Source organism: Pan paniscus, chromosome 6 (genome assembly GCF_029289425.2).
Source record: "Pan paniscus chromosome 6, NHGRI_mPanPan1-v2.0_pri, whole genome shotgun sequence".
In the NCBI taxonomy this organism is placed as follows: Eukaryota; Metazoa; Chordata; class Mammalia; order Primates; family Hominidae; genus Pan; species Pan paniscus.
This window is the reverse complement of record NC_073255.2, coordinates 180,216,142-180,243,149: the sequence shown is the minus strand read 5'-3', so window position 1 is coordinate 180,243,149 and position 27,008 is coordinate 180,216,142. Positions and strand designations below refer to the sequence as shown.

At 50.9% G+C, this 27,008-nt stretch overlaps 3 protein-coding genes across 5 annotated transcripts in view; 2 read left to right on the top strand and 1 right to left on the bottom strand.

Moving 5' to 3' along the window:
* ZYX (zyxin) overlaps window positions 1-27,008 on the bottom strand; it is a 29,483-nt gene that overhangs the window by 809 nt on the left and 1,666 nt on the right. The window contains exons 1-9 of one of the 3 annotated variants that reach the window (XM_034965141.3): window positions 8,937-9,424; window positions 8,567-8,789; window positions 7,899-8,098; window positions 7,661-7,753; window positions 7,024-7,545; window positions 1,956-2,076; window positions 1,637-1,806; window positions 1,360-1,538; window positions 331-451 (exon numbers count right to left, since the gene is read on the bottom strand). In XM_034965141.3, coding sequence (XP_034821032.1) covers window positions 331-451; window positions 1,360-1,538; window positions 1,637-1,806; window positions 1,956-2,076; window positions 7,024-7,545; window positions 7,661-7,753; window positions 7,899-8,098; window positions 8,567-8,789; window positions 8,937-9,101 — 1,794 coding nt within the window. In that variant the 5' untranslated portion in view covers window positions 9,102-9,424. Of the gene's footprint in view, window positions 1-330; window positions 452-1,359; window positions 1,539-1,636; window positions 1,807-1,955; window positions 2,077-7,023; window positions 7,546-7,660; window positions 7,754-7,898; window positions 8,099-8,566; window positions 8,790-8,936; window positions 9,425-27,008 lie in introns of those variants that run through there. The other 2 variants (XM_034965142.3, XM_063606400.1) reach the window with 2 other exon arrangements.
* Window positions 8,123-27,008, top strand: part of FAM131B (family with sequence similarity 131 member B) — a 28,832-nt gene continuing 9,946 nt past the window's right edge. Inside the window, exon 1 of the mRNA XM_008973987.4 lies at window positions 8,123-8,427. The gene's annotated coding sequence lies outside the window, so the exon portion shown is untranslated. The remainder of the gene's footprint in view (window positions 8,428-27,008) is intronic.
* Window positions 9,564-13,330, top strand: LOC100976922 (uncharacterized). Its single transcript, XM_008973990.4, has 2 exons — window positions 9,564-10,028; window positions 10,184-13,330. The coding sequence occupies exons 1-2, from the start codon at window positions 9,564-9,566 to the stop codon at window positions 10,370-10,372; spliced, it is 654 nt and encodes a 217-aa protein (XP_008972238.4). The 3' UTR covers window positions 10,373-13,330.

The window sequence follows — 27,008 nt, the reverse complement described above, 5'->3', positions numbered from 1 at the left end:
GGTTGGCTCACCTCCATTCGAAGACCTCTTCTCTCAGCTCCTGTCTCCCCATCCCCTACCACGGTAAAACACCATGCCCTTCTCTCCTATTGGCTTGTCCCATTTCTTGGCTTATCCATGACTCAAAGTGACCTCAGAAGCCCCACAGCCCCATTTCCTGCAGTGGCAGGAAGCATGCTGGCAGGACAGATGGGGTGCCACCATGAGCCACCCTCAAAATCACAGCCCTGTTTCCTGAATGCTGGTGCTTTCCACCACCCAGTTAGTAAGCAGCATCTCCCGCCACCTCCTGGTCAGAACCTGCCCAAGGAGTCCAGAGGGATGGCTGACCTCACACTTGTAACACTTCATGTGGAAGTTCTTGTCCAGGGCGACCACTCGCACGGTCTCATCTCGGCCAGGCTCAGGCATGATAGGCTCAGAGCAGACGGAGCACCTCGGGGCGTACTGCCTGGAAGGGGCAGAAAGGGCCAGCCGAGTTAGCCAGGGCTTTCATCCCCGGTGTGCGCACGCATAAGCCAGGTTGGGCAGCAAGGAAGCAGACTTCTCTGCCCTGCATCTCTAGGTGGAGGAAGCTCAACAGAAGGGCCTAAGAGTGAGACACCATGACTGGCCCTCATCAAAGGGAATTTCCTGCCTCACCAGTCACTCTCCCAAAGCAAGGGAGCCTCCCACACACCTGCCACGGTGTTCTCTCCCACTCGACCCTTACTGTCCCATTCACACTGCAGCTCCTGCAGAAAGCCAGCCCTGAGGTACCCCTCCCATCCCATCCTGGGTCCCTGACCCTCACCTTCCCCCAATCCTCCCACCCCCATGCACGTTGCCTCTGCCCTGACTGTCTGGCACTGTGGAGGGATGTGAAGTTGTGGCCACCCCAGATGGAATCCTGAAAGTGTTTACCCACTCTTGTCAGAGGTGGGGGTCAGATTCTGCACTGTTCCCACAGCTGCACTGAGGTTTTGCAGGTCAGCCTGAGAAAGTAGCCACGTTCTAAACACTATTTCTGGGGAGAAACCAGAAATCCAAACAGCTGATCTCCAAAAGAACTTTTAGAACCCAGCCTGTGTGTGAGATGAAGTCACTCCAGCACACTTCACGAAATGCTGACATACACCCACAATAAGCTTCAGTGATCAAGGGCGAGGGAGGGACCAGACAGCAGCAGGACTCGATGCCCGGGCCTAAGGCCCCTGGACAGCTACATCCAGATGACTTGGTCCCTGCTGTTTACAGACAGGACATGGGACCAGAAAACACCACCAGGGGTTTGGGGCTGTCCTGAGGCTAGGGTAGCAAGCAGCCGGGCTACCAGACCAAGCACGGCGGGAACCCAGAAGGCAGGTGGCAGGTCCTCACTTGTGGTAGTCGGGGACACAGTGGGGCCGGTTGGCCTGGTCCACGATGAAGGAGGTGCCCTCCAGGGGGCGGGCGCAGACCACACAGGTGAAGCAGTGCGGGTGATAGGCCTTGCCCGTGGCCCTCAGCATGCGGTCGGTGATGGGCTCCCCGCAGGCGTTGCACTTCTCCAGGGTGTCCTGAGGAGGCAGCAGGAGGAGGTTGGCAGGGAACCGGCACCCCACAGCAAGCTTCCAGGGCCCGACTGCCCAGCACATCCCAGCACAGCCCGACTCACAGTGTAACAGCCCTCGCAGTACGGCGCCCCCTCCAGGCTGTAGAACTGCTGGCCCTGGAGCTGCTGCGCACACTGGTGGCAGGTGAAGCAGGCGATGTGGAACAGCTGCCCCAGAGCGCGGACGGCTGGCTGCGCCCGGGCCAGGGGTTGATGGCATCGGCCGCAGAGTTCTGGGAAGGCCAGAGAAGACAGCAGTAAATAGAAGGAAGTATGTAGGGCTGCGAGGGATCAGCCAGCTCGGATAGGGAGTGGAGCCACAGCCCTGGCCCCCACCGTGATGTGGGGGCAGGGTGGGGGTGTCCCGGTGGGGTGGGCTCACCGTTGACAGCCACGTTCTGCCTCTGAGGATGCTCCATGTCCTGCATTAGCTGCTGGGTCAGCTGCTCCAGCTCCTCCACCTCCTTCAGAGTCAGGGGCCCTGGGGCCCCAGGGGAGCGCACCTGCAATCCCAACACTTTCCTCACACTCTAGAGGGCTGCTGCCTCCAAGAACCTTCCCAGGCCAGCCTACCCGGCTTCTTCCGATGAGGCTTAGCTCCCAGCTCGTGTCCCAGATGCTCAGGCTTGACCCTTAAAGCTTCTCCCTCGTCCCCCTACCCCCGCCATCCCCAGCACCACACAAATAACAGGGGAAGGGACCTAAGCCTGGATCTCGTACAGCAAGACATTTCCACCCACTCTGCCCAAACCCCCTGAGCAGTCACAGACAGGCCAGAATGACTGGGCGGACGGAGGCCACGCACACAGCAGCTCGGGTCACTGAAGCACCGGACACTCCAGGGCCACGCATCAACTCCACAGAGCATGCTCGGACATCGCCCCCATGGGACAGGGGCACGCAACGGTGTGCACACACGCGCACACACACCTACCCGGCCTGCCTGCTGCTGAGCAGCCCCTGTCAGCGTGAGGATACAACACAGGCAGGAATTGCAGGTTAAACCCACTGAGCTGTCTGCAAGAACCCAGCCCCACCCCCACACAGAGACCCTGTCCCTTGAGTGAGGGGCTTCTGAACTACCTCACTCAGGTCCCTCCCCAGCAGCCTCAGGGAAGGTCCAAAGGCCACCCCCTAGGCCAGCCCAACCTTCCCATTTAGGGGATCCCGGGGACTGGGGTGGGGGGTGGATGTTAAGGACAGCGCTGCCAGTAACCCTGAGAGGTAACCCTGAGAACTCCAGGAAGGGCTGTCTGACCTGCATCAGCACTGCCAGGAGACACGCCCACAGGAGCAAGTGCACTGGGTGGGTCTTTTCTATGTCTGGAAAAGCCTGCCCAGGACTGTGGCCCCATCACTGAGTGTGCTACCTGCAGATGCCTTCATTCCCATAACACCTGGAACCTCCAAAGCCCCCCTGCTACCTCCTCCCATAGCCCCTCTCCCCTCAGCCCTGGCTTCACTGCCCCTCACCCCGACCCCCATCTGTACCCAGAGTTGCGTCCTTTCTGCCCAGTGAAGCATGCGTCCATATAAGTCCAACTCTCCAGATCTTAGCCATTTTCCCTTAAGATCTTAGCCATCTTCCCTTAAGATCCTACCATCTCTTAACTGACTTGTTCCCTGGAACACTCACTTCAACTTTGTCTCCTCCAATCTTCCCTTCCTGGCCTCTTGGGGACACAGTGAAGGGGCTCAGTCAGTCCTTGCTCTCCAGTGCCATTCTAAATGCCTGGCTCCTCCTTCAGAAGCACAGAATCCTCATCTGCATCACCTCCCATGGGTATCCCCGTTCATCAGGACACTCTATCCAGAACTGTCCCCTCTGCCAGCCTGCACCAATGCCACCGCTTCAAACCAAACTTCCGTCCATCTCAGTCATCATCCATCATGGGACATCCTTGACCTCAGATTTACCTCCAAGTCTCTTGCCAGCCATTATCTGCCTCTCCTCCTCCCCATCCACACCTACTACGTGAACCCAGAAAAGCCTTAGTTGCCCCCGCCCGCAACCCACCCCTGGACTTTGTCCACCATGCCCCAGCCTGGTCCCATGACCATCTAACTCCTACAGGGTTCACTGTCCCTCCGGGCACCTGCAGCCACCCGCAGCTATCCGGCCCAGTCTCCAACCCCAAGTCACACCACCACCCGCTTCCTGTTTCTGCTTCCAAGCTGCAGAAAGCAGTGGAGAGATCACTGAACACTGCAGAGTGAGCTCACAACACTGCAGCACCCGCGCGACCTCCAGCCCAGCCTTCCCCACAGCAGCTGTTCCAGACCTCTCCATCTCCTGAGCCCCCACCTGCTTCGTCCCCTTGCTCGCACTGTGACCTCACCTCCCACATGGCTGAGGACATGGAAGCCAGCCAGCTTAAGCTCCCTCATCGTCCTTCCTATCCATGCTGCAACCACTCTGTCCTTGCTGTCTGGGATGCCTCTGGGGGAGGAGACATCACCAAGATCTCCTCCAGGGACCGAAGCAGCCTGCCCCTGCTCTCCCACAACACTCACCCTCCATCACCTGCTTCCCCGGGTTACACACGTACCTGAGCCCTTCTCCCCTAACTTGCAAAAACCACATATGCTACACCACAGACTCAAACACACACACCCTCACACATACCCACATACCACTCACATGCACACACACATACCAGACCACACACATACACCACTCACACACACTCACACATATACCGCACCACACACACACACTCACACATATACCACACCACACACACACACTCACACATATACCATACCACACACACACACACACCACTCACATTCAGATAATACCACACCATGCCAGGCGCGGTGGCTCACACCTGTAATCCCAACACTTTGGGAGGCTGAGGCAGGCAGATCACTTGAGGTCAGGAGTTCGAGACCAGCCTAGCCAACATGGTGAAACCCCATCTCTACTAAAAAATACAAAAATTAGCCAGGTGTGGTGGCACGTGCCTGTAATCCCAGCTACTTGGGAGGCTGAGACAGGAGAATCGTTTGAGCCAGGGGGGCGGAGGTTGTAGTGAGCATGGGCGACAGCCTACACTCCGTCTCCAAAAAAAAAAAAAGATATACCACACCACACGCTCACACACACCACTCACATATATACACATACGCCACTTGTGTGTATTTGTAAGAAAGTATGTATGTGCACCTTCACTTGCGCAATCACACACCATACACATCACAGCCACACTCACATGCACACACCTTCACACTCACACATGCACACATGTACTCATATACGCATACTTTCACACAATCACACTACACACATCACACGCCACTCATACATTCATGCTCACACATGCACATACACTCAGACACCATACCCACACCCACACACTAACACACACACACGCGCCACTCATATTCACATATGTGTATATACACACACACACACACACACACCCCACACTCACACCACTGACACACAGTCCTTCCCTTAGTCCTTTAAGACCAGGCTACACCAGCAGCCCCACTTCTCACCACCCACTCTCTCCTCAACTCCTCACATTGTGTTCCCACCACAGGGCACAAACAGGCCATCCCAAGACCGCTGATGATTTCCCAACAGTCTAATCTCTAGCCTTGAGTCCTCACTCCCTCAAATACCCCACTGAGGAGCTCAGCTCTCTTCTCCAAGTGCACCCTGACTCTCCTCCTGACTCTTCTTCCCGCACCTCCTGGTCCCCGCTGTCTGCACTCCCTGGGAAGCTCCTCCGCTCCGACCCTGACCCTCCGGCGTCACAGTGTCACTGTGCCCCACTACCATGCTAGACATCTCTGGCCCTCTCCTGAAACCTGGCCCTGGATTTCTAGCTGAATGACGGCCCCAGCTGAAAGTCCTCCTGGGACCTGTTGCTCAAAACGTTGACAGCTGGACCCCTCCTCTTCCCGTCCAAACCATTTCCCCTTCTGGACTTCTCTATTTTGTCAGCAATCCTGCCATCCGCCCACACCCCATCTCCAAATCGCGCTGGAGACTTTTTTTTTCCTCTTCCCCTCACCCTTGTCTTCCAATTGCTCATCCCTTGCTAAGTCCTGGAGGCTGTGCCTTCCCAACAGCTCTAGCACACAGCTCTCACATGCAGGGCTTAATTTTCATTGCAGCTAACATTACTATTGCCCAAGAGTGAACTCACACCCATCACTGACCTCCCTCGAATACACATCTCTGCTGGTGAAACTTTCCAGAAAGCTTCCAAAAACACTGCTTTCACCAGCCCTCCTGACCCACCCCACACCTACTCAAAAATCATGAATGCCTCTCCAGTGCTCAAGAGCTCCTTGGGTGAGCCACTTCACCTCCTACACCCTCCAGCCCCGCTTGCCTCTCCAAGTATAGCTCTATCATTTTCCTACAGGAACCTTCCACTTTCTGTTCTCCAAACATCCCTCTCCTCTCTGGATTCTTACGTCCTGCCCATCCTTCGAAGCCTTTCCTAATTTGACTCCCCGAGTTGACTCCCTGGTCTGAGTGCCTGTGACTCACAGGATTCTGCAAAGCTCACTGGCCCTTGGCATTTCTTCCTATGCTGTGTCCGAGTGTAGGTAGACATCAACACTATCAGTGGACTCTATGGATGCTTGGACTAGATGACCATCAGGGTCATCTTTGTCACCAGAAATTGGACGATCTTATTTCCTGAACTAGAAGGCAAGAACCATATTGTAATTACAGCTTTTCTATTTTGAGCATTCCTGTGCTAGATACAGAACCCAACACTCTCTAGGTATTAGCTCACCTAATCTTCACAACCACTGTATGGAGTAGAGAATGTTAAAGATTGAGAAACTGAGGCTCAGGGTTCACCTAACTTGCCCAGTCTAAGGACTTGGGAGAAGCTGAGCCAAGAATTCCATTCCAGGTCCATCTGACACCTGAAGGCTGAGCTTCTTGCAGAGATCTCTTCCCTCCCATGTCCTACCCTCCTGGGCATAGAGCACAGTGCCTGGCACATGGTGGATGCTGGCTCAACCAGTGTTTACTGGGGCTGTCTCTTATCTCCAAGCCCTCAGGCAGAAAGAGTGCTCAGAGGAGCAGGGAGATTAACTCAAGACCCAAGAATGGGAAAAACCAAGGTGGAACTGGTGATCTCATCCCTCCCTTTAACTTTCTGGGGTAAAGGCACAAGGAAAGGTCCACCAGATCCTCCTAATTCAGAGCCCATGCTCTCTGCGCCATCCCAGCCAGGCCCCACCCAGCCCCACACCCAGCCAGGCCTCTCCTCCAGAGGAGCATTTTCTTACCATTGTTCCACCAGGCTAACCCCAGAGGATGAAAATCCCTATCCCGCCACCCCCCAACCCCTCCCCCCCCAACCCCCGTGTCCACCCTGACTCTCCAATCACCTTATGCTTATGCTCTGGCTCCTGACCCAGCCCCGCCCCAGTGCCCTGGTCCCAAGCCTTGTCCTATCACCATCCCTCACCTGGTTTTGGTTCTGAGCCGGTGGGGGCACGGGGTGCTGCTTTTCCTGCACTCGGGGCTTCTCCCTCTGCTGGGCATAGGTGAAGCTGGGAGGTTGAGGGGAGCCTGTGCCAGCGGAAAGAGCTTCGGGGTGCCCCAATTTTTGATTTGGTTGGGACCCAGATCCACCTGGGGCTCCAGGACTGAACTTCGAAGCCACAGGAGTAAACTTAGGAGTCACTGGAGAAAACTTAGGGGCTGGAGCCGGAGATGAGGCTGGGGGCCCTCGGGGCTGGGTGTTAGCCAAAGACACAGGCTGGGGCTGGGACTGGACATGGAGTTGGACCTGAGGCTTGGGCTGGGGCTGGGGCTGAACATGGAACTGTGTCTGGCTCTGAGCCGGAGCCGGAACCTGGGGCAGAGGCTGGGAGCTGGAAGGGGACTTCCAAGGAGGCAGGGGTGCTGTGCCCCCGGCTGCAGGCTTGGTACTGGACTTGGAACTGAATGGAGTGGCCACTGGTGGGGGCACATATCCAGATGACACCTGCAAGGGGTGGGAGAGGGAAGAGAGATGCAGTCAGGAGGACACCATCCTCCTTAGTTCTATGCCCAGTCTCTCTGGCCCTGAGCCCTGCTTTTCCTACTCTCCAGTCCCTTACCCGGGCTTTGAAAGGATCATTCTTGGTCATGTCATCCAGCAGTGAGGACAGAGAGTCGATCTCCAAATCAATACTGCTCACCTTCTCCCTGGGCTAGAGGGTCAGAGGTCAGAGCACCTATTCCATGCCTCTATCCCCCCACCCCCAAGGCAGAGGTGCAGGGGAGGTAAGAAGAAAGGGCCCTCTTCTCCTCTCCTTGGGGGTGTCCAGTGCAGCCGCCCCTCCCAGGCCTCCGTACCTGTGGTGGGGGCGGTAGGGGGGCCTCAGGCCCTCCCTCCTCCTCCAGAGGAGGCGGCGGGGAAGGGAAGATCTCCTCCTCCAGAGGCGCAGGGGGAAATGATTCCTCGATCGGGGGAGGGGGCGGCGGGAAGGCACCTCCCAGAGCACCCTCTGCATCGTCGCCATCCCCAGCAAGGGGAGGTGGAGGCAGGGGAAAGTCTGGGGTAGGAAGGAGAAAGACGTCGGCCGGGGTCCCTCTACCCCTCACCCAAGCTCCCCTCAGTTAACCGCTCTAACCCCTAACCCAAGAACTCTCTCAGGGGTCCCAGAGCGTGTGGGGAAGCAAAGGAGGGGAGCAGGGCGCCCTGGGAGTACCAGGTCAGGAAAGGCCGGGGGCACTGCCGAGGAGTGGTGCAGCTCCCGTTACACTTCGGAAAACGGACCCGGAGGGGAAGATTCGTGCCCCACATTCCCGACTCCCACCCCCAGGCGGGGGACTTGGAACGGTCCCAGGAGCCCTGGCTCCCAGCCACGAGCTCCACGATGAGGTAAGAACATCTGCTCGGGACAGGGTGGCTGCGCCCAGCCCCCTCGGCAACAACCTTTCCAGACATCCCCAAATTCCCGAAACCACTGCCCCCCACCCCGGCTCCTGCCGGGGTCCATTCCCCAAGCCCCGCCGCATACCTTCCGGGGGCGGCGGGGGAATCTCGCCCACCCGGCCCATCTGTGCGCGCTGGGCCCCGGGTGCCGGGGGAGGCTCGCTGTCCCCGGGCCGGAAGGGATTCACTTTGGGCTTTGGGGCCACCACAGGGCCGAACTTCTTCTGCGGGGCGTAAAAAGCCGGAGCCGAGACCGAAACGGAGATCGCGGGAGACGGGCGGGGGGCCGCCATGGCCGGGCCGGGCTGCTGGGGTGGGTCGCCGGGTTACGCAGCGCGGAGCCGGGCTCAGGAGCCCCAGGCGGTCCCAGCTCCCCTTGGTGACCCCCACTCGCCCCCTCCCGGCGCCCCGCGCCCCCTCCCCGTGGGGCCGCCCTGCCGCTCCCCGCGCCTCACCGCAGGCCGGAGAGTGCGCGCCGCGTCTCGGGTGGCCGCCTCGGCGCCGGGTCCGCAGACTCTGCGTCCCGGTCCGGAGCAGCCTCCAGCCGGGCGGGGAGGGACACACGGAAGGAGGAGGGAGGGAGAAGAGAGGGGGCGGGGAGAGAGCGGCGCCCAGACCATACAAGGAGCGGCCCGGAGAGGGGGCGGGGAGAGCGGGGAAGGGCGGACCAGGCAGGAAACTCCCCCAGGAAGGGGCCCTGATCCTGCCTCAGGCCGGAGGCTCCGCCGAGGTCCGCTCGCCCCCACCCCACTCACTGCCGCCCCCGCCGCCCCAGCCCGGCTCAGACCCCCACTCCCTGAGCACAGGCCTCTGATGTCATTTCCTGACCTGCCTCCCCCTCCCCGCCCGACCCGCGGGTGCCCGAGATCTGACTCACCGTCCCCCTCCGGGCTTAGCCGGCGGAGGTGGGGCGGGTGCCGCCGAGGTAGCCACGCAGCCCCTGTGCGCCTCCGGCCCGGCCCAGCGACCTCCTCTCGGGCCTGCCGTTACCCGGTCCCCTCCTGCCACCACCCGCTACCCGGCCACCCCGAGTCCGCCTGGGGTGGCCGAACGTATGGAGCTGGGCTCCAGGGTGCACGGGGATGGGGGGTGAGGAGCGGGGCGTTCTCCCTCCCAGCACCCCCCAGCTGACTCTGTGCCCGGAGGGGGTGTGTGAGCCGGAACCTCCAGCATTCTTGGGGATACGAACTTCCAACGCTGGGCAGCCTCTTAAGGCTTCTAGGAATTCGCATCCCCCGCGCCCCAGCCAGCAGATCGGTTGCGAGAGGGACCGTTCGGGTCCGCGGGGCCGGGAATGGAGGTGGGAGGGCGGGGCCGAGGCGGCGGCCGCCTGCGGACTGGAGACCCGGGAGGACGGACGCGGACGCGGGCTGCTCGTCTTTTACGGCCCTTCAACGCCCACCACGACCCACTCCTCTTGGAGACCCCGGGCGACGGTGGGGCTCTTGGGCTTTCTGAGACTGCGCTTGGTGGAGCCCCCTACTGGCCAGACTGGATTTCTCAGCCTGCGACTCAGCCCCAGGCTACACGAAAGAAGCCAGACCTGGGTAATTCTTCTAGTTCTTTTTTTTTTTTTTTTTTTTTAATTGCACTGGGAAACTTCCCCAATCTCGGCCCCAGTTCTTTCTCCAAACTAAGGAGTCATGGCCTTTCGCCCGCTAGTCCAGTATGCACCCGTAGGCGCTTCATTTTCTCTCGTCAGCTTTTACTGCCTCCTGAGGCCTTCCTCTTGTTCACACTGAGTGTCCAGTCCCTGCAAATCCGGCTACACTCTACTGGCAAGGAGCACCTGGGCCATGTTTTAGAGATCATCCGAGGACTAACCCCAAAAGTTTATGAAGAGAAAGCAGAGGCCGAGCTGAAGAGATGGACCCGGGTCACACCCAGGTAAAGGCAGGATCTAAACTGAAACTGGTGTCTGATCTGGTTGCCTTGCACCCCTCATATCAGGTGAAGCAACACTGGGCAGGATAGAGCAGAGTGAGGTCAGAGTGTGAAGATCCAGCCTGATGCCCAAACTGACGCCTCTTCATTCTCCCCTGCTCCATCTGTAAAAGTCACGGTTAATCCATCTACTTTATTGCATTATATGGAGAAATAAATGAAATGTCATAGCTGTATGCTCTATATGACTCAGTATTATTATTCAAATTCCAGTTCTGCCCAGAATGAAAATTCTGACCTGGTTACACTAAGGCGTTTTCCCTCATATGTCCCTTTCTGGGTTGCCAGGCAGATCTCTCAGGGGCCTCGGTATGTGCAATGTCCTCTCTTTCCTTCAACCTTATTAAGTCTTTAATTATACCTAGGACGACATCTTAATCACTTTTGCAAACCCCACTGATCTTTTTCTCTGGCATCTCATTGTCTTTGTCACCACCAGTATTTCTCACAGCCACAGGCATGTGTGGCCATGTATGATGGGTAGTACGCAGTGCACACCTCTCTGACACGCTCAAGCCAGCCCTGGGCCTGTCTCTGAAGACATGTTAGAAATTTGATACTGGATTTCCTGTGCATGTTGGAGATTGTGTCTTGGGCTTCACAGACCAAAAGTCTCATCACAAATCCTTCAAAATATGACCCCTTTGGGGAAAAAAAGATAGTTAAGAAGATGATTTCAGGATAACTTCATAGGAATAAAAGCTATCTACCCTCTAAATGTCTCCTTAAGTAATGTGCTTGTGCAAAATAGAGTATGTGTAATTGTTAGGCAGCTGAACCTATTTTTAAATCAGAAATAGAAGAGTGCGTAGGCAGGCATAGTTTTACTGACAACTAAGAGCATTCAGAATGCGGAATATTCAAACAAAGACTTTTAAGCCAGCCATTCTAAATACAAGTAGAAACACCCAGAGTATCCCAGAAGAACAGAATCACTGCCCAAGATGTCTCAAGAGGAGCAGCAGAGTCAATGCTCTTAAAATGAAGACAATGGGCTGGGCGCAGTGGCTCACACCTGTAATCCCAGCACTTTGGAGGCCAAGGCAGGCAGATCACTTGAGGTCGAAAGTTTGAGACAAGCCTGACCAACATGGTGAAACCCAGTCTCTACTAAAAATACAAAAATTAGCCTGGTGAGATGGCGGGAGCGTGTAGTCCCAGCTACTGGGGAGGCTGAAGCAGGAGAAGAATCGCTTGAACCCAGGAGGTGGAGGTTGCCGTGAGCCAAGATCATGCCACTGCACTCCAGCCTGGGCAACAGAGTGAGACTCCATCTCAAAAAAAAAAAAAAAAAAATGCAGGAAATGAACAAGAGTGGCCTTAACGATTGCTGGGCATTTTTCTTAAGTAAGCAATTCTAATTGATATCCTTAGGCAGTATGTGCGAAGTACAGCAAATAAGTAGATGTTCCTGACTAAAGAATGCCCAACAGCTTAAGACCAGGCCAGGGAGACAAAGTGAGAAAATGGCCACTGCCCTTTACTACCTAAAACATCTTCACGCGCCTCCAAGGATTTATAACCATCAGGTACCAGAAAGTTTTCTTCAAGAGTGCACAGCATAAAGTAGGAAGTTAAGAGCAGTCAGGGAAGGAAAATGAAAAGACAGTGTCACAACAAAAGAATGATTTCTAAAATGGAAAGAGAAATGCGACCAGGAGGTTCTTTCCATATGCCAACTGCAGATGGATAGAGGTTCAATCACGAGCCAGGCACCACGTGAAGCATTCTGAAAACAGCAACAATAGCAGCACCCTAATAACATCAACAACTATAATAGCAGCACATGCTGAGAGAATGCTTAGAATATTGTTTGAGGTGCAATGCTAAGCACTTTAAATATATTAGCCCTGGCCAGGCACAGTGGCTCACGCCTGTAATCCCAGCACTTTGGGAGGCCAAGGTGGGTGGATCACCTGAGATCAGGAGTTCAAGACCAGCCTGGCCAAGATATAGTGAAACCCCATCTCTACTAAAAATACAAAAATTAGCTGGGCGTGGTGGCATGTGCCTGTAAGTCTCAGCTACTCAGGAGGCTAAGATGGGAGAATCACTTGAACCTGGGAGGCGGAGGTTGCAATGAGCCAAAATCGCACCACTGCACACCAGCCTGGGTGACAGATCGAGACTCTGTCCAAAAAACAAACAAACATATATGTATGTTTGTTTATATATATATTCACCCCTTCTAATCATCACTATAAACCTGTGAGGAATATACATCATTATCCCATTTTTTAGTTAAGGAAACTGAGGCTAACTGGATGTTGGATTTCTCACCTCCTAAACTGCAAAATTTTTTTGCAACACAAATATTAAGACTCTCCTGCCCCATCCTTGCTTCCATCCTTGTATTCCATCCCTTCTCCTCAGGCCCTCCTACCTGGTCCATCAACAGCCCCTTTCAAGTCTGCCTTCACCCCAACACCCCTACTTTATACCTGTGGGCTACCATTTTCTCTTTCTGTCTCATGACACCATCAAATTCTGTCTGTTTTTATATCTATCTGCATGTGAACACATACACACATTTTGTATATGCAAGCTATATGTATACGTGCTTTTGTAAAATAGCACATTTCCAGAAGATGTCAAGAATTGTTAACAGCACAGCCAGGCGCAGTGGCTCACGCCTGTAATCTCACCACCTTGGGAGGCTGAGGTGGGAGGATCACTTGAGGCCGGGAGTTCAAGACTAGGTATGGCCAACATGGAGAAACCCTGTCTCTAGAAAAAATACAAACATAAGCCGGGTTGGTGGTGTGTGCCTGTAATCCCAGCTACGAGAATTGCTTGAACCAGGAGGTGGAGGTTGCAGTGAGCCGAGATCGAGATCATGCCACTGCACTCCATCCTGGGCGAGGAATGCGACTGTGTGTCAAAAAAATAAACAAATAAAAAAGAATTGTTAACAGTAGTTAATGTTAGGGAGTAGATTGAGGAGGACAGAAGGCTTTTATACTTTTGTATTTTGTCCCTGTGAACATGTATTACTTTATAATCTGAAAAAAGAAAGGAGAGAAATGAAAGAGCCGTTGTATCTTTTTCCTGATATCGGAGCACCTCCCTTGCGCTGAGTACTGTGTGCACTCGGCCTGCAGCTTCCCACTTGCTCCCAGATTTACTGCCCCTCTCATCCCACTGGCCTGCGTGCCAGTACAAAAGAATCTCTCCCTGAGGGAACTGCAGACACGGTGGATGATGAACCATGGATGGGTTGGGCGCGCATCAGGATGAGGTCTGGGTGAAGCACACAGCAAGACCCAGAGACCTTTGCAGTCAAGGCCAAGGTTGAGCAGCCTCCTGCCCTGTCCAAGGGCCACTCCCCCAAGAGAGGGGTGGGACTGACAACCACAAATGCCCACGTTTCCTTCTTTCTTCAGGGTCAGCCCAGGAAGCTGACATCAGAGCATCATCCCCTATACACTTTCCCTCCCATTCCCAACCTCAGTTCAGCCAACATTTACCAGTTAATTTCTATATTCTAGGCACTCTGGATATAAAGAAAAATAAACTCAGTTTTTGCCCTCAAGAAACTCTCCATCTGGGGGGAAAATACTTAAGTAGATAGTTTTAGTATAATAAGTGTTAAGATTAGAAAAAAAAATTTTCTAATCACCCACCCAATAGAGCTGGCTTGGTGTGGCTACTAATTACAATACCTGGGTGGCCTTCTCACCATGTAACCTCATTATTATCCCACTGGATCAGAAGCAGCAGTGAGGATTTCAGGACCAGGGAACCAGAATCTACATAAGGCATCCAGGGAGCAGAGGTCAGAGAAGCAGGAGAAGGCAGGAGTCCCCTCATCCCAAGGGCTGGGCCAGATGGGCACCCAAAGGCACTGTAAGCATCAGCAGCCAGAAATGTGTGGTGGGTGGAAGGGGCAGAGGGAGGCAGATGGTCAGATGGCGAGGAGTCAGCAACCAAGGGAGCTGAGAAGGGCAGACAGGAAAAGAGACCCAAGGCACCAACAGCAGCACAGGCAGGTTGCTGGCACCGAGGCAGCCGCTAGTGGAGCATCAGCTGCCTTCATTCTCTGTGCACCCAGAGGAAGCCAAAATCAGAGAGCCTGGCCTAGAAGCTGGAGTGTTTGTCACTGAAAATAGCCGACTATGTCACTGGCAGGAGTAAACATTGCAGAGAGTGGAGGCTGAATGTAGGTAGATAACCCATCTTGCTTGAGGTGACAAGTACTAGTTGTCTCTAGTTGCTCCCCCACCTCCACTTCCTTTAATAAGGTGGGCTTCATATAAAGAAACCCACTAGGCTGAACTGACACAGGAAGTGGGTGCTTCTGAGTCACCCTCAGAGCTTGCTCAAGCTTCCTTAGGCTGCCCTTCCTGCCGCCCAGTCTGTAGTTATTTATGCCACCCCCAGAGATGTGACCCATGTAGCCAATGGACACTGTCTCAGAAAAAGGGAACAGGTGGACCTATTCAGGTCTACCAACAGCAGACTCAGACTCTCAACATGCCTGAGCAAGCCAGTAGACAGGCCTTTGTACCCAAGCGTGAGATGCTACCAGAAGACAGTCGTGCCATTCAGCTAGCTCCCTGGTTCCAGCAAAGTTGTTCCAGTGTGCCTAAGAATAGTGGAGTAGGGCAGGCCCAGCACAGTGCATTTGCTGTATACACTTGCTGACTGAAACTGAGTTCCAGAACCATTAAAAGCTCACTCTAGATCAAGGCAGGCCCTGTATTTGGTAAAGCTTAAGGACTTTTATTGCGTCACGAATTATTCATTCATTTATTCAGCAAACATTTACTGGGCACCTACTATGTGCAGGACAGTTTGTTAGGTGCTGGGGACATAATAATGAGCAAAGACAGGCATGATCTCAGCCCTTGGTGAGTTCAGGCCTTTGGAGGGTCTCCTATGGGAGATAAACACTAATTAAATAATGACAGACAAATGCAAAACTGCAACCATTACAGGAACCTCAAGAGAAAGGAATAGGATGCATCCGGTAGAGCCTGTACATGGGAGATGTGACCCGGTTGGGGAGCTCAGGAGAGGGAAGCCCAAGCAGAGATCTGAACGGTAAGCAGAAGTTAAGTACGCAAAGTGGAAGGAGAGGAATATTCCATGCAAAAGGAGAAGTATTTGCAAAGCCCTGTGACAGCTGTGGGCGCACTAGAGACCCCAAGGCAGGTAGGTGTGGCTGGAGTGTCAAGACAGAGATTCCTCACTGGAGGTACAGGGTGAGGAAAGGCTGGACAGGTGGGTGCAGAGAGGTTGCAGAGCATGTGAAAGAGTTTCAACTTGATCCTGAGAGCAATGGGGAACTGCCGCAGAGTTTTCGATTGAAAAGAGGGGCGTGAAGAGACTTGGGAATTTTGAAAGTGTCGTCTTAGGGGCAGTGTGGAGAGTCACAGGAGGGGCCAGTGCAGATGTGTGAAGGACAATTAAGAGGTTCTGGTAGAGCTCGAGGTGAAAGGGAGGAGATTTGTGGAAATGGACAAAAGTGGATAGAGTAGAGAGCTTTTTAGGACATGAACTCGTCCACAGAAAGAATGGGACAAAGGGAGAAAGAGACATCACAGGCCCATCCCAGCTTCTGGTTGGTACCTATGTGGAGCGTGGCACTCTCCACTGAAAAGTACAGGTCTGGGAGTGAGATTGTGTGTTTCATTCTGGACGTACTGAGAACGAGTAGGCGCACAGTGGGCAGTAGGATATCCAGGTCCAAGGCAGAGAAAAGAAAATTATACTGAAGATCCACATTTATAAGTCATCTGCCTCCAAATAGCAATTTGAAGCCGTTATTGGCTGAAAAAAAAATCACCTATCAAATATTGCATGAACAGTCGAGAGGGCTAGGATATGGGCTTTGCTGGATTCTAGCATTTTATGGCTAGGTGGAAGAGGGAGGTATGCACTTTCTGAGTAAAAGTCACCCTCACTCAGATGCAAGGCACATCTGCTCTTCCCCAGGCCTCCGTGTCTCTGCCAGCAGTGAAGAAAGGATGCTTACTCCTCCCACTTCGCCTACACTGTGAGCGCAGGAGTGCCTTGCCCACAGTTGCTCGCCTGGAGGCCACCAGAGCTAATATTATTAAGTCCTGTATTAAGTCCCTTTTATTAACCCCAGAATGTCACTTATGGAAAGAAGCCCTAAATTCCTAGCTCCCGCTACACCTTGGTCCCTGGCTCCACTCCTGAAAACCAGTCCAGGGTGCCTTCAGAGCATGTAGGCCCTTTTCAGCAAGCATTCCTCTTTTTTGAGCATCCTCTCTCCTTCTTACTCTAACCTGGATCATCCCTGAGGACACACCGCCTCAGCGCCCCCCACCAGGTGGCAGACAATGTTTTCCCCCATAGCCCTGAATGTGGAACAGATATCTCTTTGAACTCTCATTGCTATATCCAGACAATTCTCCTCCCTCCTTCCTAAAATCCCCCAGTTTTGAATGTCACGTGATTAAACTACACAACTACTGCGCATCCTATATAGTCATCTGTTGCCCTGGGTCACACACCCTCATTTCTTTCTCTTGCTCTGTCACCCAGGCTGGAGTGCAGTGGTGTGATCTCGGCTCACTACAACCTCTGCCTCCCAGTTCAAACGATTCTCCTGCCTCAGCCTCCTGAGTAGCTGGGATTACAGGTATGCACCACCACACCCGACTAATTTTTGTATTTTTAGTAGAGATGGGGTTTCACCATGTTGGTCAGGCCGGTCTGGAACTCCTGACCTCAAGTGATCCGCCTGCCTCAGCTTCCCAAAGTGCTGACATTACAGGCGTGAGCCACGGTGCCTGGCCAAGAGTAAAAATAAATGAATAAAAAGAAAAAAAAATGAGTAAGCCTATATACCCAAACATGTAACCACTAATGGTGTAACCACTATTTTTAAAATTATTTATTTATTTATTTATTTATTATTATTTTTTAATGTTTTTGAGATGGAGTTTTACTCTTGTTGCCCAGGCTGGAGTGCAGTGGCACAATCTCGGCTCAACTGCAACCTCCGCCTCCCGGGTTCAAGCGATTCTCCTGCCTCAGCCTCCCAAGTAGCTGGGATTACAGGCGCCCGCCACCACACCTGGTTAATTTTTGTATTTTTAGTAGAGACGAGGTTTCACCATGTCGGCGAGGCTGGTCTCGAACTACTGATCTCAGATGATCCACCTGTCTCAGCCTCCCAAAGTGCTGGGATTACAGGCATAAGCCACTGTGCCAGGCCTGAAAAATTATTAATGAGGTATTTTACTTTTTTGGCACTAAGTCATGGGAATTTGGTGTGTATCTTACACTTACAGCATGTCTCAATTCACACTAGTCCCATTGCAGGTGCTCAAAGGTTACACATTGCTGGTGGCTCCCACATTGCATAGCAAGTTCTAAATAGACCCTGAGCCATCTCTGTACAATCCTAATTTTAAGCCACACTTTCTCCAACCAGCTCCTTCTACTTTTCTAGTCATTCTCTTTTTGTGCTTCGACAATCCCTTGGCCCACTGGAACTTGCCATTCACGTCCATACCAGCTCACATTTCCTGGACAATCATTAGAGTCACTCCCTTACATCTGTCTCAACTTCCTGTGCCTCTTTCTCACCCTGTGGTGCTCACTTGGCAAAACCCCAGCCTGGGCTGAGTCCAATTCTACCAACTCCATGCCTGCACCCACACAGCTGGGTGGCGCTACAGAAAAACATACAGCCCTTCTGACAGATCTCATTGTAAACTCCATGGCTGTGAGCTGCAGATGCCATCTGACCTTTCTACGTCCTGATAAACATACCAGTCTCGTTTTTCCATCCACTCTCCCACTCTGACTCTCTCAGAAGGCTTCTAGACCTTCTCCTCTCTCTCCACATCTCCTTCCACGTCCTCATGCATAGCTGATGCCTTGCTTCCTGTTGCAAGGAGAAAATTAAACAGATTGAAAAAAAACCTTTCCTAGGCTCTACCTACATCGAATCAAACTAATCCCACATGCTCTCTGGCCTCATCTCCCAGCAATCATTTTGCCTCAGCCACAATGGCCTTGTTACTGTTCCTCCAATGTGTAAGGCACATTCCCATCTCAGGGCCTTGCATTTGCTAGTTTCTCTGCTGGGAAGGTTCTTCCACAGACATCTGTATGGATCACCCCATTATCTCCATCATAGCCTTCCTCACATGCTGACCTCTCAGTGAGGCCTCCCATGACCATCCAGTTTAGAATGACATATACCAGCCCTTTCATTATTATCTACCTCTCCTTTCTTTTTTTCTTTTCTTTTTCTTTTTTTTTTTTTTTTTGAGACAGGGTCTTGCGGTGTTGCCCAGGCTGGAGTGCAATGGCATAATCATGGCCCACTGCAGCCTCTACCTCCCAGGCCCAAGCAATCCTCTCATCTCAGCTTCTCAAGTAGCTGGGACCACAGGCATGTGCCACCAGGCCTGGCTAATTTTCTTTTTCTTTTTGTAAAGACAAGGTCTCCATATGTTGCCCAGGCTGGTCTTGAACACCTGAGCTCAAGGAATCCTCTCACATCAGCTTCCCAAAGTGCTGGGATTACAGGCATGAGCCACCACGCCTGGCCCTTCCTTAATTTTTCTTCATAGCAATTATCACCTTAAATATATCATTCCATCCTGGGTTTTGGCACTCCCCCACCAAACAATTCAGTCTCTTAATTGTTGTATTGCTGTTTCTGCCCCACCACTTCTCACTAGACTATAAGCCCCGTGACAGCAGGAGTTTTGGATCATAGAACCTAGAGAGGTACTGACATAGAGTAGGTAGGTGCTCCTTAAATACTTGTAATATGGAATGAATGAATGAATAATGGAAAAAACTAACAAAAAAAGACAAAGAAGGAGCAGCCGGAAAGTCAAGAGGAGAACCAGGAAAGAGTGTTTGGGAATGAGGGAGTAACCATGAGTCCCTCACGAGGGTATGAAATGCCCCTGATGTGCCACTTAAGGTTAGAAATGAACAAAATCTGTTAACATGGAGGCTAAGGGTGTTACAGGAAAGAAGTCCCAATCCAGACCCCAAGAGAGGGTTCTTGGATCTCGCACAAGAAGGAACTCAGGGCGAGTCCATAGAGGAAAGTAAAAGCAAGTTTATTAGGAAAATAAAGGAATAAAGAATGGCTACTACACACACAGAGCAGCCCCGAGGGCTGCTGGTTGCCCATTTTCATGTGTGTGTGTTTTTTTAAATTATGTGCTAAACACGGGGTAGGTTATTCATACCTCCCCATTTTAGACCATAAGGTAACTTCCTGATGTCGCCATGGCATTTGTTGGCGCTGGTGGGAGGGTAGCAGTGAAGACCAGAGGTTACTCTTGTCGCCATTTCAGTTTTGGCGGGTTTTAGTCAGCTTCTTTACTGCAACCTGTTTTATCAGCAAGATCTTTATGACCTATGTCTTGTGCTAACTTTTTATCTCATCCTGTGACTTAGAATGCCATAACCATCTGGGAACACAGCCCAGCAGGTCTTAGCCTTATTTTACCCAGCTCCTATTCAAGATGGAGTTGCTCTGGTTCAATTGCCTCTGACAGGGGAGCCCCCCGTGTGAGCTGCTTCAGTAGAGTGAAGATGCCAGATTGGGTAAGTTGAGGTGTGCAGAGAAGTAAGGAAATGGAGAAGATGAGTGCCGGCAGCTCTTTCAAAAATTTTGGCTGTGAGAGAAACTAGAGATCCAGGAAGAGAAAGATCAAGGGGCAAATTCCAGCTCCCACCTTAGAAGGAAGACATTGCTTGCATTCCTTGGCCCTGCCCCCAACACAGTTTTCCACCATCAGTAATAAAATTCAACCTTGACTACCACTAGCCACCTCATGCATATACATGAACAAAGAGGTTGGAAAGGAAATTCTTCTTTAAGTTAAAGAGAGAAACACACCCAGCACCTGGCGTTCAAAATTTCCAGTGTCCTTTGGACCTTCCTGCCTGTGTGGGTGCCCTGGCAGGATAATTGTGATTGATTGATTCAGTGAGTGAACAGCTTTCAAGTGGACCCCCACCCAGGAGAGTAATGCCTTGTCCCTATTAGCTTATCACCATCACAAAACCTTAACCAAACAGTGGTCTGAACCTATACACTAGGATTAAGTACCCATTCTTAAATGAGCTGTGAACTCCTAAATTAGAAAGAACAATGGTCTTTTTTTTTTCTTTTAATTTTATTGTGGTTGGTAAGAATGCTTATGAGGAGATCTACTCTCTTAAAACTTTTTTTTTTTTTTTTTTTTTGAGACAGATTCTCGCTCTGTCGCCCAGGCTGTAGTGCAGTGGTGCGATCTCAGCTCACTGCAACCTCCACCTCCTGGGTTCAAGCAATTCTCCTGCCTCAGCCTCCCGAGTAGCTAGGACTACAGGTGCCCACCACCATGTCCGGGTAATTTTTGTATTTTTAGTAGAGACGGGGTTTCACCATGTTGGCCAGGCAGGTCTCGAACTCCTGACCTCAGGTGATTCACCCTCCTCGGCCTCCCAAAGTGCTGGGATTATAGGCGTGAGCCACCGCGCCTGGCCAAAACATTTTTTTAACGCGTTTTATCTGCAAGAAGTTGAACAGTCTCCATAAGCAAAAAGATTATGAGGCCTGAGCTTATTTCAACAGGGCTTAATGTTATAATAAAAGTCATAGAAAAATAATGTAACATAGCTTTAGGGGTGCATCTTAGGATAGGGAAAAGAATGTTAGACTAAGAATTAGAGGACCTGAATTTTGGTTGCAGTTCAGCCACTTACTAACTCAGCCACTTACTAGGTGTGTGACTGTAAAAATCTGAGAGGTGAATTTTCCTTGTCTGTGGAAGTACAGCAAGGAACTTGATTTCTAAGTATTCAACCAGTTTTAACACTCAGTCATCTGTAACTAATGCCCTATATATCCACCACTCTTTCACTGTCGGGAAAATGCCTTCACTGTTTTTTCTCTGGACTTGATTGGCTCACTTAAATAAAGACATAGCCAACTGGAGCTACATCTACCCATTATGTATTAAACACATTATTTAGGAACAGGATCAGTTGCAGGAAAGGATAAAAGGTTTCAGGTAGTTAGACTTTGTAGCTGAAACAGATCTCCGTCCAAACAAGTGTTTGTAAGAGGAATCCAAGCTGAAGTTGCAGGATATCCCAAAAGCTAGCAAAGGAAAAGAATTGGGGAACTCAGAAGGAAAATATATCCAGGAATCTCAGAGGTAGGCTGTCAGCTGTGCCTGGTGATAGAGAAGTCTGACAGGTAGTAATAGAGCCTCAACCATCAGGCTGTGGTTCAGAGGCAGAAGCTGGGGAGGATGGCTTGTAAGCACAAGGCAGGAGCTCTCTCCTAGAGGAATGAGGTGAGGGCTAAGGGGTCCCAGCAGGGGAGACAGGGAGGCTTCAGAGGTGTGATATGACATCTGCTGCCCCTCTCCCCTGAGTTCGTAAATACTAGACAGGCAGGCATCGGAGACAATCAGGACAAGCCTTCCAGTTCCTGGTTCTCATTGGTTCTCCATGGAGGAAGGAATATAAAACTGGCAGATAGGCCTACTGAGGCTGGAACAAACAACTGCCTTGTATTCTTTATTTGATCTTTCCCTCTCTTTGTCAGTGCTCTGGGATTGGCTTGACCTTTAAAAATCCCATCTGGTTCTTCTCTCTGGGATTTATGAACTCCATTTTTTACTACCCACCTGGCCTCTGACTCATGGTTGCCCAGACTCTATGCCCTGCCTCCTTGGTCCTGGCATCCTGCCTGGTCGCTGCTGCTTGTGGCCTGGTCATGGTGAGGACACCCTGAGGTGCTGTGTGTGCTTGGGGCCTGACCAGGAAGCAGCAGGAAAGCGCTGACATTCTTCCAGGCTCTCTGGCAGATATGCAGGCGCGATCTGCTGGCTTGGCCTTTCTTATCAGAATGTTTGGATGGAACCCCTAAATCTGCAGTAGGGGTTGCAGGCTTTCCCACAAATGTGCTTCCCAAAGAAAACACAGGGCAAATGCATCCCCTTGGTCATCTGAAGCATAGGCTCTATGACAGTCACCAAAGAAGCAGTTGTCTGGGCATTCTCTTCTGCTGAATCCTACGGAACGTGATTTGGGGACGTTGACCTGCCCATGCAGGAGGGCTTTGGCTCATGGAGGTGTGCGCCTGGGGACTACACTAAGGAGAATGTGCCTGCCACGTTTGCCCATGCTGATAAGCTTTCTTTCTCTTTCTTTCTTTCTTTCTTTCTTTCTTTCTTTCTTTCTTTCTTTCTTTCTTTCTTTCTTTCTTTTTCTTTCTTTCTTTCTTTCTTTTTGAGATGGAGTCTTGCTCTGTTACCCAGCCTAGAGTGTAGTGGCGTGATATTGGCTCACTGCAACCTCCGCCTCCCGGGTTCAAGCGATTCTCCTGCCTCAGCCTCCTGAGTAGCTGGGATTACAGGTGTGCACCACCATGCTTGGATAATTTTTGTATTTTTAGTAGAGACGGAGTTTCACCATATTGGTCAGGCTGGTCTCAAACTCCTGACCTCATGATCTGCCCTCCTTGGCCTCCCAGAGTACTGAAATTACAGGTGTGGGCCACTGCACCCAGAGATAAACTTTCTTATCTAACTAAAAGTGGGAGTGAGCTCACCTTAGATCCCCAATAGTTTACAAGATTTCAAACCTTGTCTAAAAGTCAAATGAGCATGTCCTGTGCTGGTCTCTTTCATAGTGTCCAACAGATCAGAGATTGGTAATGTGAGGCCTTTTTGTCCCCACCACCAACGCTGAAACCACAGAACTTCTGCCATGGACCCTCTCATCCTCTATAACTAACTGGCTGAGCCATCCTTCCTCAGCAAACTTGCTGTGCCCCAGCACAATGGCCAGGACCCTCATCTGTTGATTACTCTGGGAAACCAGCTGGGGATGGCAGGTAGGGGTCGGGGGAGAACTATATCGACCACTAGGACAGATTCTATGGCCACTTCCTACTATGTGGGAATACAACTTACACACTACGAACACCTGCACTCATCCATGACTTGCCTCTGAGTCTGCCCCTGTGTATGAATGGGGTCCCTTGTCAGCAACCTAATGCCCCTAAACCCCACTCTTGGTCCTCCTGTTGACTGAGTATTTAGGAAATCATTCTCATTTTAAAGAAAATAGACCTCAGGCTAGGTGCAGTGGCTCACACCTGTAATCCCAGTACTTTGGGAGGCCGAGGCGGGCGGATCACCTGAGGTCAGGAGTTTGACACCAGCCTGGTCAACATGGTGAAACCCCATCTGTACTAAAAATACAAAAATTAGCCAGTCATGGTGGCGGGTGCCTGTAGTCCCAGCTACTCTAGAGACTAAGGCAGTAGAATTGCTTGAACTTGGGAGGTGGAGGTTGTAGTGAGCCGAGATCTCACCACTGCACTCCAGCCTGGGTGATAGAGTGAGACTCTGTCTCAAAAAAAAAAAAAAAAAAAAAAAAGAATACAGACCTTTGTTACTGACCCTCGTGATTTCCACCTAGTCCCCAAGACTATTCTTACCAATGTTTTCCAGCATCCGCACTCTCACTTCTGGCCTTTAGCAAATAGGGTATTTGAGAACCACTAGGAGTGCCCCAAAGCTGACTGATCTTCAGGGCTGCCTGAAGATAGATACTCTAACACCATACAAGAACATTGATAAGTAGGGACTAAGACACTTATCATCAGTATTTTATGAAAGCACCAAAGACTTATTGCTACAAATCACTCTGAAGAAAGATCATTGCTTTCCCATTTCAAAATTTAGAAATGTAGATAGATGTATTCCTCTCTTCAGTTTATGGTCCCACCTTAATTAAAGAAAGACAAGCGTGAAAGAATGTGTATCCATTCAAATGTCCTGAGTTGAGTAACTTTAGTTTTTTTAAGTGAACAAATAAAGCACTTTCTACAACATCCAGAATAGATTTTCCCTCTGAGAAGCTGAGTTTAAATGCTGGCTTTTTTGGCCAGGTGCGATGGCTCACGCCTGTAATTCAAGGACTTTGGGATCCTGCGGCAGGAAGATTGCTTGAGGCCAGGAGTTCAAGATCAGCCTGGGCAATATAGTGAGACCCCCGTCTACAAAAATAAAAATTAAAAAATTAGTAAGCCAGGCGTGGTGGCTCACACCTGTAATCCCAACCTTTTGGGAGACCAAGGCGGGTGGATCGCTTGAGGCCAGGAGTTCTAGACCCAGCCTGGACAACATGGTGAAATCCCACCTCTACTAAAATAGGCACATACAAAAAATTAGCCGAGTGTTGGGGCACATGTCTGTAGTTCCATCTGCTTGGGAGGCAGAGGCAGGAGGATCACTCGAGCCCAGGAGCTCGAGGCTGCAGTGAGCTTTGATCATGCCATTGCTCTCCGGCTGGGTGAGCATGAGACCCTGTCTCAAAAACAAAACAAAACAAAATGCCAAACAAAAAAGTGCTAGCTTTTTCTCTTTCCAACTGGGAAATCTTAGGGAAAAGGAAGTTAATTGAATTATCAGCCCCAGTTCTCTCAACTGCAATGCAAGAAGAATATCTTTCTTAGAGGTTTGTAAGAATAGACTGAAAACTCTATTCTTTAAATCAATTGTATATTGATATTTGCACTTTAAAGTGAGTTTTATTTTTTTCTCTATCTCTCTCATTCTGACTCTCAGTAAATGATCTTGCCTCCTTCTTGTCAGAGAAAGTAGATGCCATCAGATGGGAATCCCTCATTCTCCCGACACCAAACATGCAGCCCACTGGCATCTGCCCCGTCTTCCCTGCTGCTGGAAGAAGAGCTGGGCTCCTCCTGTACAGTCTCATCCCCCTCCCTGAGCTCTGCTCCCATCCCTCCAGGTGGTTTTAGGAATTTACATTCAATATTAATTAATCTTCCCCTCTCTTGTACTTTGAGCTTCCCCTTCTCAATTGAATCTTTTCATAGACCTTTAACTTTGATCTAATATATCCCAATAAAATAAAAGGAACACTTGATTAAGTTGTGTTTTGGAGCCATCTCTCCATTTGTTGGGATCAGTGTGAAGCTTTGGTACCTTCTTTCAATCCTGCAGGTACCACTGAAGTACCTACAATTATTCCTGGGGACCCCAGCTTCAAAATGGGATAAGTGTCTTGCCTGATCATTTTATTTGGGGGTTAAGCCCCTGCAGAATTATAGAACCCCTCCGCCAAGTATGTATTTAAAGTCCAGAGGTTCTTAAACTTTTTTTGTGCCCTGGACCTCTTTGGCAAGGAGACTGGGACAATGGCCCTAACTAGTGAGAAGTAGCAGAATCCTTGTATAAGAAGACCTGTAGGGAGCAGGAAGGAAGCTGGCCAGGAATATGCCTAGAATATTTTACTTTTTTTGTGTGGGTAGTGGGGAGGGACTGGAAATACCTTCAAGACAGAATGCGAGATGGGACTGAGTCTCCAAGACCTGGAATCCCTCATGTTAAATCATTTGGATAAATGCAGCCTTATATAGTTGTGTTAAGGAGACCAAGGGGAGGGGTTTGCATCCAAGTTGGAACCACAGTAAGAGATATGTAGTCATATATAAATATATGTATTACTCAGGGAGAGCCATAAGGAGACAGAAGTTTCAGGTGGGAAGGCAAGAGCATAATGGCCACGTGGTCTGTACCTCCTTACCTGGCCAGTCCCCTGTCAGCGTTTTCTCTGCTCAAATAATAGGGGTGTGTGGGCATTGCTAGAATAATGGAGGCTCTTTGTTCTTTTTTTTTTTTAATCATCTCTCCATCTTCTTTCCTTTGCAACTGGACAGTATATTCCATGAAAGCAGAAACCATTTGATACTTCTTTTATATAACCAATAATAGTAGATATGAAAAAAGAAAATGCTTTCTAATTCTCTCCACTATTGAAATAGGGTATCAGATCCTGCCACGAACTATACTAAACGATTAAAATCTAAGCAGACCTGCAACTGATTATTATCTCATTCCTTCCCGCGGTTTTATAGTTGTAGATTTGGCTTATTTCTTCATGCACATACACCGAAGATGGATTCTGTCACCATCCTCAATCTGCAATTCAATTGTTAGTGTCTTCTTCTTGCACATCTTCGTCTGCCACCCCATGGGATGTAGCTCTCCATTCATAATCTAAAGGTTAGAAAGTTGCATCCATAAGACTTAGCCTCCCTGTTAGGAGCCCACACCAGGGACCCCTGGCCCATTGCCTTCTCTCTCTGCAACCTCGGAGAGACCTAAAAGTGGGCGAGGTGCAGTCAGAGCCTGGATGGGCACTTGCTTCTGTGAATGCCCGCCTGCCCACTCTCTCACACTTTGGGCTTTCTGGGTACAGCTTACACAAAAGGGTCTCCTTGCCCTTTCTCATGCATCTTTTCTGGACTCCACTTCTTACCTGCTGTAACCACAGTGCTCATTTAACCCTTGCAACTTAGACCTTCATCTCCTCCCCATGGGGCTTGAGGTATCTACCTGGCCCAGTCCCACTAGCCGGAGGCCAATCTTTCTCTCTCTTTGCTGCTTCGGGACCGCCTTGCTTTCATTTGTCCGAGAAGACCACGTCTCAGAAAAGTTAAACTGGATTCAAGACGATGTCTCCTAGCCAGCCTCGGGTCCTGACATTGTTGTTAGTCTACTGCGAATGAACTGTCCTCCTCATATTCTCCAATCCCCAAC

Excerpts from the sequence above, each read along its gene's own strand:
- LOC100976922 (XM_008973990.4), top strand. The coding sequence starts at position 9,564 with ATGGGGGGTGAGGAGCGGGGCGTTCTCCCTCCCAGCACCCCCCAGCTG. Across the intron at positions 10,029-10,183 it reads ACGAAAGAAGCCAGACCTGG|CTTTTACTGCCTCCTGAGGC; the intron begins GTAATTCTTCTA and ends TTCTCTCGTCAG.